Source organism: Chiloscyllium plagiosum, chromosome 25 (assembly GCF_004010195.1).
Source record: "Chiloscyllium plagiosum isolate BGI_BamShark_2017 chromosome 25, ASM401019v2, whole genome shotgun sequence".
In the NCBI taxonomy this organism is placed as follows: domain Eukaryota; kingdom Metazoa; phylum Chordata; class Chondrichthyes; order Orectolobiformes; family Hemiscylliidae; genus Chiloscyllium; species Chiloscyllium plagiosum.
In genome coordinates, this window is record NC_057734.1 from 556,926 (window position 1) to 572,949 (window position 16,024).

Consider the following 16,024-nt stretch of genomic DNA (forward strand, 5'->3'; position numbering starts at 1 on the left):
TGCAATCTTCCTCCTGACCTCTCCGCCCCCACCCCCACTCCGGCCTATCACCCTCACCTTGACCTCCTTCCAGCTATCGCATTTCCAATGCCCTGCCCCAAGTCCCTCCTCCCTATCTTTTATCTTAGCCTGCTGGACACACTTTCCTCATTCCTGAAGAAGGGCTCATGCCCGAAACGTCGATTCTCCTGCTTCTTGGATGCTGCCTGACCTGCTGCGCTTTTCCAGCAACACATTTTCAGCTCTGATCTCCAGCATCTGCAATCCTCATTTTCTCCTTGTTGTCTTTTTAATCCTGTCATGCAATAGGTAATGTCTCTACTTCTGATCAACTGGTTCAAGTCCCACTCTATGGAGAAAGAAGGTGTTTTCATAACCTGGCCAGACAGATTGAGTGTAAACTTGAAAATATTTCCAACACAGGCCAATGGCAGGTGGTAAGAGCAGGAGAGATTCCTGATCAACCTGAGATGGAAAGAAAAATGGGATCTTCTCCCATTACTGTTCAGAGCTCTGGACTACAGATACATAACAGGGCATGTTAACCAGCAACTCTGAATCTTCGGGGGGCAGTCATATTGGCTTGATGGGTAGTATGGATCAGACTGATTGCCCTTCTATCTGGAATGGATTTGGTATCTGTTTCCTTGCCTACCCTGGGGTGGAGGTCACAGTGGTGTTGGCTGGACTGGCTGAGAACTGATGATGATGATACATGCCCCTAGAATCTGCTATGTTGAAGTATATCTGCATAAGTAATCGTTGGCACACTATCTAGCAGTCTGTAGGCTGTTCAGATCTTTCTTGCAATTAATGGGAGCAACGAGGAATTTGATCACATTGATGTTAGCTTTAAACCAGTTTTGAATTTTTTCTGCTCCCATGTTGAATCAGCGACATTGTAGATGGTGCTTCGATGCATGTGGAAACACTGGAGAACATCTACTCAATCAAGCCGAGGATCTCTGGGCTTTTAGCTGTGTCAGCAATATGCCTGATATTTGTGTGAGGACAACCTTTCTGCTTTGAATGCAACAGCTTCAGAGCTTGCATCCTAATCCTGGTGCATAAACAGGAGTAATATGTACAGTCAGCACTGTGATAGTTGTTTAGAGTCAAGTCTGGTGATGATCAGATCCAGATGGTGTCAATTTCCTGATCTTGAATATCTTCAGGACATGACCAAGATTCCCATCTGCTCTGGGGATGTGTAATGACATCTCTGATCAAGTTGATTGGGAAATATCTGTCTCCAGAACTCCTTATTTGCATGGTTTATTCTGACAGGTGTTGGTTATGCAGCGCTAGGGGTAGCAGCAAACCTCAACTTGACTCTGTCTGTTCCATATTTTTCCCAGGCCATAATGTCTGAGACAGGAGGAATGCGTCTTGTGATCTACAGCCATTTGCTGTACTCAGATACACGTGAATTATATCATTCACACCCACAAGCTGTCCACCTCCCTGGGAACTACTCACATGGCTGCTGGGAGGCAGAAGGCCTTTTTACAACTTCACAGACTAATCAGCTATTTGTTGCCAGCCGAATCTCACTTTAGACACACCCCCTGAGCCAGTTTGTCTGGAACACCAAACATCCCTCATTGTTTGATACCCCAAGTCCTGTCCACCATCTCAAGGCACAAGTTAGGAGTGTGATAGAATACTCCCCATTTCCCTGGATGAGTACAGCCCAACAACACTCAAGAAGCTCGACACCATCCAGGTCAAAGCAGCTGCTCGATTGGCACTACATCCACTCCCTCTACCACTACCAGTATGTACGGCAGAAATTCACCAAGGCCCCTGAGACAGCACCTTCCAAATCCACGACCATTTCCATCTGGAAGGATAAGGGCAGCAGATACAAGGGAACACTACCACCTGCAAGTTCCCCTCCAAGTCACTTACCATCCTGACTTGGAAATACACCACCATTCCTTCACGGTCACTGGGTCAAAATCCTGGAACTCTCTCCCTAATAGAGGTAGAGGAATTGGGTTCCAGAGTCCTGAGGTCATGTTGCAGTTGTATAAGACTCTGGTGCGGCTGCATCTGGAGTATTGTGTGCAGTTTTGCTCGCCATACTATAGGAAGGGTGTGGAGGCACTGGAACGGGTGCAGAGGAGGTTTACCAGGATGTTGCCTGGTATGGTAGGAAGATCGTATGAGGAAAGGCTGAGGCACTTGGGGTTGTTTTCATTGGAGAAAGGAAGGTTTAGGGGTGACTTGATAGAGGTGTACAAGATGATTAGGGGTTTAGATAGGGTCGACAGTGAGGATCTTTTTCCACGTATGGAGTCAGCTATTATGAGGGGGCATAGCTTTAAATTAAGGGGGAGTTGGTATAGGACAGATGTTAGGGGTAGGTTCTTTACTCAGCGAGTCGTGAGATCATGGAATGCCCTGCCAGTAGCAGTGGTGGACTCTCCCTCTTTATGGGCATTTAAGCGAGCATTGGATAGGCATATGGATGATAGTGGGCTAGTGTAGGTTAGGTGGGCTTGGATCGGCGCAACATCGAGGGCCAAAGGGGCTGTACTGCGCTGTATTCTTCTATGTTCTATGTTCTATAATAGCACATGGTCTGCAGTGGTTCAAGAGGACAGCTCATTGCCACTTTCTCTAGAGCATTTAGGGATAGACAATAAACTTTGGTATTCATTCACATTCCATAATGAATTAAACAAAATAATGAAACAGGTTCTAATACCCTCTGATTTAGGATAAAACAGCTTCCTGAATATTATCAACAGTTTTGAATTGGCAAGATGTAATCTCAAGTCAGATACATAATTGCCATGTTCTAAGCAGCTAATCCACATGTTTTTATTCTCAGCCCCTGAAATAACAAAGCTGTAGTGGCACTTGAACAAAATATCGCTGTGTGATTCTCCATCAAACACAGTCAACAATGATAGTGGGAAATGAGTGCTGTTTATGGGTTTCCTGTTCTATGCTCAGATGGGTCTGTGCAAGGTTGAGGCAGCTCGTAGAGTGAAGATGTCAGTCGGCAATATTCTGAAGGTCTTATTCAGTTAATGGTCCAAAGAGCAGTTTTCTATTTCCTTTCATTTAAAAATCAGTATAAACTGAAGGGTTAGTTGTATATCAGACAGAGATGAGACTCACCAGTTCAATGTGAGGACCCAGTTGATCGAATGTTCGGTGAGCAGCTTCTGCTTTTTTCTGCAGTAAGAGAGATATTTTTCAGAATTTTTTTTAAACACTGAAGATTTATTGTCAAAATCCAGCAGCCATTTCAGGGAGTTGCATGGTAACTACTGCCCAGACACTATACAGTAACCAGACAGCAACCAGTGGCCCAGCAATGGTGACTGAAATGAAGACGATTGCTTTTCAGTAACATCACCATTATTGTGGTGCAGAAGGAAGCTATTTGACCCATTATGCCTTCACTGGTTCTATATCCTCCTACCAATCTTCTGTACCTTCCCCATCTCCCCACACACCATTACCATCCAAAAACAATGAATGCCCTTTTGAACGTCTCAATTGAACCACATTTCTAGGCAGTACATTCCAGACCCTAACTATTCAAAAGTTTTTTCTCACATCACCTTTGTTTCATTTGCACATCACTTTTAAATCTATGCCCCTCTCGCTCGTTTCTTTTACTGAGTGAGAACATTTTCTCCCATCTACTCTGTCCAGCTCACTCATCATTTTGAAAATCTCTATCAAATTTCCTGTCAGCTTCCTCCTCTCCAAGGAGAACAGTCCCAGTTTCTTCAATCCATCTTCTTCACTGAAATTTCTCATCCTTTGAACCATTCTTGTAAGTTGCTCCTGCACATTCTCTCTCCAATGCCTTCACATCTTTCCTATAATGTGGCACCCCCAACAGTACGCAATACTCCATCTGAGGTCTGACAAGTGCCTTGTACAAGTTCAATATTATCTCCCTGCTCTTGTAGTCTATACCCCAAGAAAACTGTGTGCTTTATTAACCTTCAGTAATCTGTGCACAATTTACACCCAGCTGCCTCTGCCCCTGCACTCCCTTTAGAGTTGAACTCCTTATTTCATATTGTCTTTCAATGCTCTTCCTACCATAATACATTTCTCTGCATTGAACCTCACCTGCCACTGATCCGTCTATTCTAAAGAAGGGTCACTCAACCCAAAATGTTAACTTTGATTTCTTTTCGCAGATGCTGCCAGACCTGCTGAGCTTTTCCAGCAATTTCTGTTTTTGTTTCGGATTTACAGCATCCACAGTTCTTTCAGTTTCTATCCATTTGCTGTAACATGTCAATGTCCTTTTGGAATTTTACACTGCCCTCCTTACAGTTTACAACTCTTCCAAGTTTTGGGTTCTCTGCAAACTTGGAAATTGTCCCTTGTACCAAAGATCCAGAGCATGATTATGTATCAGGAAAAGCAAGGGTCCCATATCAACCCCTAGGGAACTCCACATCAAATCTTCCACCAGAAAGGGGACAATCTCCATCAACCATTACTCTCTGTTTCCAATGACTCTACCAATTTTCCATCCGATCCAAATAAAATAAGCCATGGCTTGGACAGCATCCTCCTCTTTTATAAAAAGGCAGGTGCAACGTATTCATTTAATACCTCAGCCTGCCTCCTCCTGTAAATCCCTGATCAGCCCTATTCCTCCTGACTACCCCCCCACCCCTCCCCCCCACTTACCTACAGCAGTATTCATGGGATGGGGGCATCATTGACCAGAACTGAAAAATGTGTTGCTGGAAAAGCGCAGCAGGTCAGGCAGCATCCAAGGAGCAGGAGAATAGACATTTCGGGCATAAGCCCTTCTTTATTGACCAGGCCAACATTTATTATTGATTCAATAGCCCTAGAACGCAATGGCTTGCTTGGCTACTTAAGAGGACAGTTGAGTATCAAGCACATTGCTATGGATCTGGAGTCACCTTTAGGTCAGACCAGGTGAGGATGGCAGATTTCCCTCCCTAAAGAACATTTATGACCCTGATGGTTTATTTTATACAAATGATGATAGTTCTGTGTCACTGTGATTGAGGCTAGTTTCCACTTCCAGATCTTATTTAACTGAATCACACCATCTGCTGTGATGAGATTTGAATCCCCTCGTTGCTTAGTCCCGAGCATGTGCCTGGGCTCATAGGTAACTGATATTGCCACAAGGCTTTCTTTCTTCAGACCCCATCTCAGGCCTTGCCCAGAACACAGGAGTCAAGTCATTTGTTTCCTCTCTCCAGCCACCTTGATTCCTTTGGAGAATAGTGGGAAGTTGGAAGACTATAAGCTATCGTAACAGAATTAGGCCGTTTGGCCCATCAAGTCTGCTCCGCCATTCAATCATGGCTGATTTGGTCCTCAACCCCATTCACCTGTTTTCTCCTTGTAACCCTCAATCCTCTTACTAATCAAGAACCTGTCTCTGTCTTAAACACATTCATTGACTTGGCCTCCACAGCCTTCTGCAGCAACGAGTTCCACAGATTCACCACCCTCTGGCTGAAGAAATTTCTCATCTCGATTCTAAATGGTCGTCTCTTCACTCTGAGGCTGTGCCCTCAGGTCCTAGCCCCTCCTACTACTGGAAGCATCTTCTCCAGGTTCACTCTATCCAGGCCTCTCAGTATTCTGTACCTTTCAATCAGATCCCTTCTCATCCTTCTAAACTCCATCAAAAACAAATCTCAATTGCTTCTTATATGCTCAGAAATCAGTTGTCACCAGTTTACAGTCTGATAGGTTTATTTGAAATCACAAGCTTTCAGAGTGTTGCTCCTTCTACAGGTGAGCTTGTCCACCCCAGTCCAACACCAGCACCTCCACATGTGGCTCCTCATATGACCAGCCCTTTACTCCTGGTATCATTTTTGTAAATCTCTGGACCCCTCTAAAGCTCCTTCCTTAGATATGGGGCCGCAAACTGCTTTCAATATTCCAAAAATGGTCAGACCAGAGTCTTGTTCAGCATCAGCAGTATATCTCTGTTCTTGAAATGAATGCTAACATTGCATTTGTCTTCCCAAATGAAACTCAGTAGCTCTGCCTGATCTATGGACAGAAAGCAGTGTTAACATTTCAGCTCGTGACCCTTGTCTAGAACAATTGTTATTTCTTATTTCCAACATCTACAGTTCTCTGGCTTCTTTGCTCACTGAACCTGCAAGTCAACTTTAACAGAATCCTGAACTATAATTCGTAAATCCCTTTATGCTTCAGATTTCCAAAGCCTTTCCCATATAAAAAGTACTCTGCATCTCCATTCTTACCAAAATGCATAACCTCATACTTCACCACATTTGCCTTCCATCTGCCACTTCTTTGCCCACTTCTAGTCTGTCCAAGTCCTTCTGCAGCCTCTCCACCTCCTCAACACTACCTGGCCCTGTATTAACAGCAAAGGCCTATTTACTGGTTGATTATCAAATGGTTTGAACACACCTTCCTGTTCTATGTGTTGGAATGGGGATTTGAACCTGGAGGTTCTATCCCAGAGACAGGGACACTACCTACTGACTGGAGCCATTTGACTAAAATAAACACAAAGAACTGCAGATGTTAGAAATCCAAACAAAATCAGAGTGTGCTGGAGGAATTCAGCAAGTCTTTTTCTCTCTGCACAGCTCCTGCCAGACTTGCTGAGCTTCTCCTGGACTCCATGTTACTCTTTCAGAATTCCTAGACTCGTCAAGTCGGAGATGGAGGAGAGGGTTGCACGGTAGTGGTCAGGTTAGAGTTAAGTTAGAGCTGGGCATTGTCAGAATCCATGGGAAAACTAACTCTGTGTTAACACTGTGACGGGGAAAAGAGATGAGCAGTAAAAATGAGCTAGGGATAAATCCTTGGAGGAGAATGTTCTGATTAAGATGAGAAGCCACTGCAGCTGCTTCTCCGTCTAGACATCAATTGATAGAATGGAATGAGGTGAGCAAGGTAAAAACAATGACTGCAGATGCTGGAAACCAGATTCTGGATCAGTGGGTGCTGGAAGAGCACAGCAATTCAGGCAGCATCCAAGGAGCTTCGAAATCGACGTTTCGGGCAAAAGCCCTTCATCAGGAACCGTTTCCTGATGAAGGGCTTTTGCCCGAAACGTCGATTTCAAAGCTTTTCGGATGCTGCCTGAATTGCTGTGCTCTTCCAGCACCACTGATCCAGAATGAGGTGAGCAAGGCCCACCCTGTAAAGTCTCAGTCAATCAGGTGAACTTGGCAGTGAAAGGAAAGTTTGAGCTCTGTGTCATCATTGCCTGTTCCTGCAGCAATTAAACCCTTACCCTGTTTTCATCGTAAATGATTTGCACCACACTGCGATGTTGCTGTTCAGCAGGAGGTGGGGAAGCTGGATTCTCAGGTTTCACTGGCCTTGCAACCTCAGCTTCAAGTTGTTGCTGTCAAAAGAGAAAAACAAAGAGTGTGAAATGAAAGATCAGCACATTCGAGAGAGGTTTAATCAACACTTCAAGGTGATGTGAGATCAGGATGGACAACACCACGTGACTCTCGTCAGGATGTGATACATTTGGTCATCTCAAGGCTGACAGTCATTTCCCTTGTCTGAATGATCTGAGATGCTCAGAATGTATCCCAATGACAGACTTACTTTCCATTACTAAGTCTATACTGTGGAAAAGTAATGCTTTGCTCAATGTGTAAACCTGATTAAGTGGCTGTTAAAACAGACATTTTGACATTGAGATGTTTCTTCTCCCGGCTTACAGGCAAAAAGCTCAAGCAGGAGACCCCCCCCCTCGTAGATACAGGCCCAGGCAGAGGATCAACTCTGGTACTGTCTGGAATCAGCTGTTTGGGCCATATTCAAACAGTCCGCAGGTACCTTGGATGGGTATACCACCACCGACACAGACTTTATCAGCAAGTGTGTGGAGGATTGCATACCGAGAAAGTCAATCTGAGTGTCCCCCAACAGGAAACCCTGGATGAGTCAGGACATACAGAAACTGCTAAAAACCAGGCAGGAGGCCTTTAGATTAGGAGTCCCACTCAAATATAAGGAATACAAGTACGACCTTCACAGAGCCATTAAGACAGTCAAGGACCAATACTGATCCAAACTAGAGACCCAGACAGACACCCAGCCACTATGGCAAGGACTGAATGACATCACAAGTTCTAAAAAGGGAGAGTGCAAGATAGCAGACGATGACATATCCCTCCCAGATCGTCTCAATGTATTCTATGCTCGCTTTGAGCACAATTTCGGCAGAGAGGTAACACCTATTCCAACAAGTCCTGACAAACCTATCCCAACAGTCACTGCATCAGAGGTCAGATTAGTTTTCCTTTGTGTGAATCCAAGGAAAGTGATGGGACTAGACGGAGTACCAGGCCGTGTACTCAGAGCATGCACGGATCAACAGGCAGAGGTGTTCGCAGACATCTTCAACCTCTCCCTGCAGCAGGCCACTGTTCCTGCCTGTTTCAAGAGGCCAACATCATCCCTGTGCCTAAGAAGGCTCATGCAGCATGTCTCAATGACTACCACCCAATGGCCCTAACCTCAGTGGTCATGAAGTGCTTTGAAAGGCTGGTCATGGCATTAATCAACTCCAGCCTCCCCACCACCCTTGACCCATTCCAATTTGCCTATTGGACCAACAGACCCACGTCAGATGCCATATTACTTGCCCTTCACTCCTCCCTGGAACACCTTGACACCAAGAACAGCTACGTAAGAGTCCTACTCATCGACTACAGTTCAGCCTCCAACACTATTACCCCCTCGAGACTGATCACTCAACTTAGTGATCTCGGACTAAGCACCATTCCCTGCGACTGGATCCTCAGTTTCCTGATCCACAGGTCACAATGAAGATTGGGGACAATATTTCATCCTCACTAACACTCAACACTGGAGCCCCCCCAGGGGTCCGTAGTCAGCCCCCTACTGTACTCATTGTATACCTATGACTGCGTCGCCAAATACCAGACTAATGCCATTTACCAGTTCACTGATGATCCCACCATAGTTGGTTAAATCTCAGATGGCGCGAAACAGACTACAGACGGGAGGTGGAAGACCTGGAAAAATGGTGCACTCTACCTGGAGGAGAAAGTGAGGTCTGCAGATGCTGGAGATCAGAGCTGAAAATGTGTTGCTGGAAAAGCGCCGCAGGTCAGGCAGCATCCAAGGAAGGGCTTATGCCCGAAACGTCGATTCTCCTGTTCCCTGGATGCTGCCTGACTTGCTGCGCTTTTCCAGCAACACATTTTCAGCTCTGTATCACTACCTGGTATGGCAGCCGTACCATTCAAGATCAGAGACTGTTACAGAGAGTGGTGAACTCAGCCCGGACAATCACAATGGCCAACCTCCCATCTATAGAATCCATCTACCAGGCCCACTGTCAAGGAAAGGCCACCAGCATTCTCAAAGATCCATCCCACCCTGGCAATGTTTTTCTACAACCTCTACCATTGGGGAGGTTCAGTTACAGAAGCTTGAACACACTCACCAGCCGAAACAGTTTCTACCCTACTGTTGTTAGAATACTGAATGGACTCACAAACCCTTAACATTCGGCTGTACCTGTGTTTTTGTTTTTGCCGTTGTTTACTTATTATTTATTTATCGATGCTACTTGACCCTGTGACCTGCCTGTATTGCTCACAAGACAAAGCTTTTCACTGTGCCTCGGTACATGTGACAATAAATTCAATTCAATTCAATTCAATTGAGATTGATCTCAGAAATGGAAGCTGGCCTGTCTAAATCCCACCAAGTGTTGTGACAAACATTTCTGTTTAAGGTTTGCTTGATCATTCTCAACAGTAGCTATTCCCTTGTGCTGAATAATTCCAGGTATATGAACAAGCAATACCATGCAGTCTATCACTTTGAGGAGCAAATTATAAATCAAAACCAACATCCTCCAATGTTTGGTGACAATATTTAAGAATCAACCCATCAACTCACGCATTATGAATAAATTTGATAAGAATTGAAATGTTGAAACATACAAGATTCTGAGGGGATATTTGACAAGGGAAATATGGAGAGGTTGTTTCCCCTTGTGGCAGAGTCTAGGACCAACACGCATCATCTCAGTGTAAAGGGTCACACATTTGAGACACAGATGTGGGGAATTTCCTCTCTCAGAAGGGACTGAATCTGTGGAATTCCTTCCCGCAGAAGGCTGAATTGTCAAGTATATTCAAGAGACCGATTGATTTTTAATCAGTAAGAGAATCAAGGGTTCTAGGGAAATTGCAGAAGTGTAGAGTTGAAGATGATCAGATCAGTCATGGCAGGACAGTTTTGATGGACTGAATGGCCTACTTCTGCTCCCATGTCTTAATATATCAGTGACCAAGCTGAGAGATGTTTTCAAAGATAATTCTTCAGTTGGGGGTCACAAATATAGAAATACAAAAGCAAAGCTTTCAATGTCATGGTTTCAATGTTTGAATAAGAGATATTTGGCTTCATTCTCTTTCGAAACAGGAATTTATTTCTCTGCCCTGGTTTATTCCAGGAATCTGAAGTGAAAAACAAGGGCACTAAATCTGAACTAACATCAGAGCTTGTGGAATTCCATGTAAATCTCACAGACGGATCGTAAATTAGATGAGATGAGAATTTAGAAACAGATGGTGCTAGTTTGTGGGGATATCCCAGGGGAGTTTTGGAGATTCCTGCGTAGTGGTCACTCAGGAACTAAGACCAGAATCTTGACTGTTTCGAACATTCACCGATAACCATAAACTGAGCAAAATAGCAGCTAACAATGTGGTCCAATGAGACCCATATAAATCCTGATGATGGAACAGATCACATGGCTCTGACAAAGACGTCAGTCCAGAATGAGCATGTAAACAAAGAGGTCTCAGATTCAATGCAGGAGAGTTGTGATTGAAAACTAATCACATACGACTGGATAGGAAGGAGTGACATGGTGCATTATTAGCACAGAAGTCTTCCTTAGTGATAAGGAGCAAGCAGCCTCCGGGGCAGGGTGTGGACAAACACCCACAGCCCGAGGTACTCCACACCAGGATCTCAATGTGCACAGAGAAACTTTGGCTTAAACCACATGATGACAATGAGGGAGAAAACATCCAGAGATAGGGTCTGAGGGATGCAGCTGAACAGATAAAGGCAAGGGAAATACCTCAAAAAACCTTTGATTATAGGGCGAGAGTGGGAAGACTCCAAAGGTTTAGAAAACAAACTTCAGAAGCTTTGAAGACTAACTGCAAACTGGTGATACTCTGGAGAGAAGTACAAAATCAGAACATTTCCACAGTAGGAAGGAGCCAAGGTCAATCTAACACAACTGTCCCAAGGCTTGACCCAACAAATGCCATTACCTCAACCATTTGATAATGTGAAAGGTCCACAATGATCTAAAAGTAGGTAAGTGATAGAACTGGACTAATTCAACAATATAAGTATTAGTGAAAATCAATAGAAGCCTTTTCGGTAGATTGATGTTGTCTCGCAGGATGTTGTGGGTGTGCTGAATGAATTAGTGACTGTATCGTAGTTGCTGTGATTGATGAGAAGTTATCAGGTTGTCTTCAATCTAAGGAATATTTAATGTTGGAACATGTTGGATGTGAGAATCAACGTCTGACCAAATTAGGTTGTACATGATGTCATTTCAAGCTCAATGAATCTCCAGCAGATGAGGTGATGGATAGTAGCATTAAAAATTCAGTGAATGTTCTGGGGAGCTGGGTTCAAATCCCACCATGACGATGGTAGAATTTCAACTTAATAGAAAAAACTCTGGAATGAAGAACCTACTGACAACATGAAACTAATGTCGATAGTCAGAAAAACCCACCTGGTTCACAAATGTCCTTCAGGGAAGGAAATCTGCCATCCTCACCTGGTCTGGCCTACATGTGACTCCAGATCCACAGCAATGTGGTTGACTTTCAACTGCCCTCTGAAATGGCCCAGCAAGCCATTCAGTTACATCAATCACTATGCAGTCTCAACAAAGAAAGGAAACTGGACAGACCTAAGTACCAAAAAGACAACGGCAGAAATAGCTGGGTCGACCCTGCAAAGTCCTCTTTACTCATATCTGGAGGCTAGTTCCAAATTAGGAGAGCGGTCTCACAGACTAGTCAAGCAACATCCTGACACAGTCATACTCATGGAATCAAAGTCCCAGACACCATCATCACCATCCCCAGATATGTCCTGATCACCAGCAGGACAGACCCAGCAGAGGTGGCGGCACAGTGGGACACAGTGGGGAGGGACTTGCCCTGGAAATCCTCAACATGTCTCTGGACCCCACGAAGTTTCATGTCTTCAGGTTAAACATGGGCAAGGAAACCTCCTGCTGATTGCCATGTACCATCCTCTCTCGGTTGATGAATAACATATTGAACAACACTTGGAGGAAGCACTGAAAATGGCAAGGGCACAAGATGTACTCTGGGTGATGGATTTCAATGTCAAACACCAAGAGTGACTCAGCAGCAGCAGAACTGATCAAGCTGGTCGGATCCTAAAGGACATAGCTGCTGGACTGGGTATATAGCAGGTGGTGAGGGAACCAACAAGAGGGAAAAACAAATTTGACTTTACTCACACCAATCTACCAACTGAAGATACATCTGTCCACAACTCTGCAGTGGTCACTCTTACCAATACTGTCTTGTGGAAATGAAGTCCCATCTTCACACTGAGCATGGCCTCCATTGTGTTATATGGCACTATCACTGTGCTAAATGAGACAGACTTTGAACACGTCTAGCGACTCAAGATTGGGCACCCATGAGACACCCATGTTGGTCATCAACAGTTAGCAAAATTGTACTCCAGCACAAACTGTAACCTCACAGCGCTGCATATCCCTCACTCAACCATTACCATCAAGCCAGAGGATCAACCCTGGTTCAATGGAGAGTGCAGGAGCAGCACTAGGCATACCTAAAAAGTCAGGTCAGGCAGCATCCAAGAAGCAGGAGAATTGACGTTTCGGGCCAGAGCCATTCCTGATAAAGGGCGTCGATTCTCCTACTCCTCGGACAACATACTCTCTACTCTGATCTGCAGACCTCACTTTCTCCATACCTAGAAAGTCAACCTGGTGAAGCCATCAAACAGGACTATTTGCATATCAAACAGCATAAGTTGTAAGTGATAGATAAAGCTGAGCGATCAAAAAAGGCTATGGGCTCGGACAACGTTCTGTCAATAGTACTGAAGACTTGTGCTCCAGAACTTGCCACTCGTTTAGTCAAGCTTTTCCAGTAGAGTTACAACACTGGCATTTACCCGACAATGTGGAAAATTCTCCAGGTATGTCCTATACTCAAAAAGCAGGATAAATCCAAACCGGCCAGTTACTGCTCCATCAGTCTACTCTCGATCATCAGTAAAGTGATGGAAGGTGACATCCACAGTGCTATTAAGCAGCACCTGCTCAGCAATAACCTGCTCAGTGAGGCCCAGTTTGGGTTCTGCCAGGACCACTCAGCTCCTGACCTCATTACAGCCTTGGTTCAAACATGGACAAAAGAGCTGAATTCCAGAGGTGAGGTGAAAGTGACAGCCCGTGACATCAAGGCTGCATCCGAGTGTGGTATCCAGGAGCCACAGCAAAACTGGAATCAATGGGAATCTTGGGTAAACTCTCTCGTGGTTAGAGTCGTACCTGGCACATGGAAAGATGGTTGTGGTTTTAAGGAGGCAGTTATCTCAGCTCCAGGACATCTCTGCAGGAGTTCCTAGGAGAAGTGTCCTAGGTCCAACCATCTTCAGCTGCTTCATTGATGATCTTCCCTCCATCATAAGGTCAGAAGTGGGATGTTTGTCAATGTTTGCACAATGTTCTGCACATTTACATTATCTCAGATGGACCAAATGCATCAACACCTGGTCAATATTCAGGCTTGGGCTGACAAGTGACAAATAACATTTGTGACACACAAATGCAAGGCAATGACCATCTCCAATAAAGACAGAATGTAATCAATTGACATTCAATAGTATTACCATCACTGAACCCCCTTGATCAACATCTTTGGAGTTACTGTGGACCAGAAACTCAATTGCACCCACCTAGTAAATAGAGTGGCTAAGAACAGAGTGGAGGCAAGGAATACTGCAGTGAATAATTCACCTCCTGGCTCCCTATAACCTTAAGGGCTTATGCCCGAAACGTCGATTCTCCTGCACCTTTGATGCTGCCTGACCTGCTGCGCTTTTCCAGCAACACATTTTTCAGCTCTGATCTCCAGCATCTGCAGTTCTCACTTTCTCCCTATAACCTGTCCACCATCTACAAGGCACAAGTAATGAGCATGATGAAATATTCCCCACTTGTCTGGATTGGTGCAGCTCTAACAACACTCAAGAAACTTGACACCATCCAGGTCAAAGCATCCCGCTTGATTGGCACTACATCCACAGACATCCACCCCCTTTCTCCACCAATGCACAGTAACAGCGGTGTGCACTATCTACAAGATACACTGCATAAATTTACCAAAGGTCCCCAAACAGCACCTTCCAAACTCACGACCACTTCCATCTAGAAGATCAAAGGCAGCAGATACATGGGAACACTACCCTTGAAAATATATCATCGTTCCTTCTCTGTCACTGGGTCAAAGTCCTGGAATTCCCTCCCTAAGGGAGATTGGGGTCTGCCAACAGCACATGGACTGCAACGGTTCAAGAAGGCAGCTCAAGGGGCAACTAGGGACAAGCAATAAATGCTGACCCAACCAGCAACACCCACATCCCATGAGGGAATAAAGAACAAAGCTGAGTGCTATGAATGAGGCCAATTGGGACATTTTAGAAAATTTTGCAAGTTAACAGCATACTCATCATCTGAAAAACAGAGTTCTGTAAAAAGAACATTTCCAGAGAAATGGAAATCATGCAACAAGGAATAAGTTGAAGAAATTAGAGAACAAAAAGGAGAGACTACATTCCTAAGGAAGAGAGTCAAAGCTGGTTCTGGACATTAACATGAAGGTACAACAGTTTGTAATCTACTTATGTACATAAATGGATCATAATACCAATGTGAAAAGAGCTTGATGGAGATGCTATATTAGGATATAAATATCTGAAAGGGTTAATGCTGAGGAGTGCTGAGAGAGAACACCACAGAAAATGGATTAAGGAAGAAAAAACAACTTTGGATCTCAAAGGAGTCAAACCTTGAGCTCTCTTTCATTATCTCAGTAACTCAAAGTAACTTGAACCTAGTTATCATCATGGAATAAACAGCCTCTTGCTTAAGACAAGTGAGCAGCCCATAAAGATGCCAATGCAGAAAAGAGAAGGATGACAGCTCATCTCCCCGACTGATCGGATGCTGTCAGGAGCTGGAGTGAGGATTCCTCAAGTAACACACCAAGTAACACACATTTCCAGAATCACCAGGAGTTTACTAATTGCTGGTTGCTGCAGTTTGGTTTTGCAGCAGAGTCTGCCTCAAGCAACACATCAAACTGGTGAGATCTGCAGCAGATTAAATGAACACCGCCCACGCATTCTGTCTTACTCAGTCAGGCTGACAGATGTCACCAATCTCTCAATGGTACATAAACCTCTAACAAGGACGGCTGCAAATGGCCTGTGAGATTCCAACCCAGAGCAACCACGAGTAGAGAATAATTGAAGCTTCACAAATAGCACCCACACAGAACCAATTTGTAAAACAGGGCTGACATCAAATTCCATCACCACACTAGAACACAGCCAATGACACAAACATTGCACAAATAAAACTCCATTTCCAATCACCCTGTCTTATTAGGCCTTAAATCAGACCTGAACAAAATTTGCCAAACTGCAGAAAGAAAACAAGAACAGAAATTGTTGGTGAAACTCAGCAAGTCTGGCAACATCTGTGGAAGCAAAGTTAACATTTAGAGTTTGGTGAAACTTCAGAATTCATAGCAGCTCAGAAAAAATGGTATTTATACAGAGGGCAAAGTGAGCAGATACGTGGAGATGGAGGCCAGGGAGATGGAGGAGAGGGAGAGGGTGAGGGACAGGGTGGGGGGGCACAGGAAGAGTGGGGGTTGCGAAGAGT

The 16,024-nt window shown here is 44.5% G+C and overlaps 1 protein-coding gene across 1 annotated transcript in view; it reads right to left on the reverse strand.

The window, feature by feature from the left end:
* The window catches only part of ncor2 (nuclear receptor corepressor 2), a 199,489-nt gene that overhangs the window by 136,154 nt on the left and 47,311 nt on the right, over window positions 1-16,024 (reverse strand). Inside the window, exons 4-5 of the mRNA XM_043715247.1 lie at window positions 7,262-7,375; window positions 3,133-3,189 (exon numbers count right to left, since the gene is read on the reverse strand). Coding sequence (XP_043571182.1) covers window positions 3,133-3,189; window positions 7,262-7,375 — 171 coding nt within the window. The remainder of the gene's footprint in view (window positions 1-3,132; window positions 3,190-7,261; window positions 7,376-16,024) is intronic.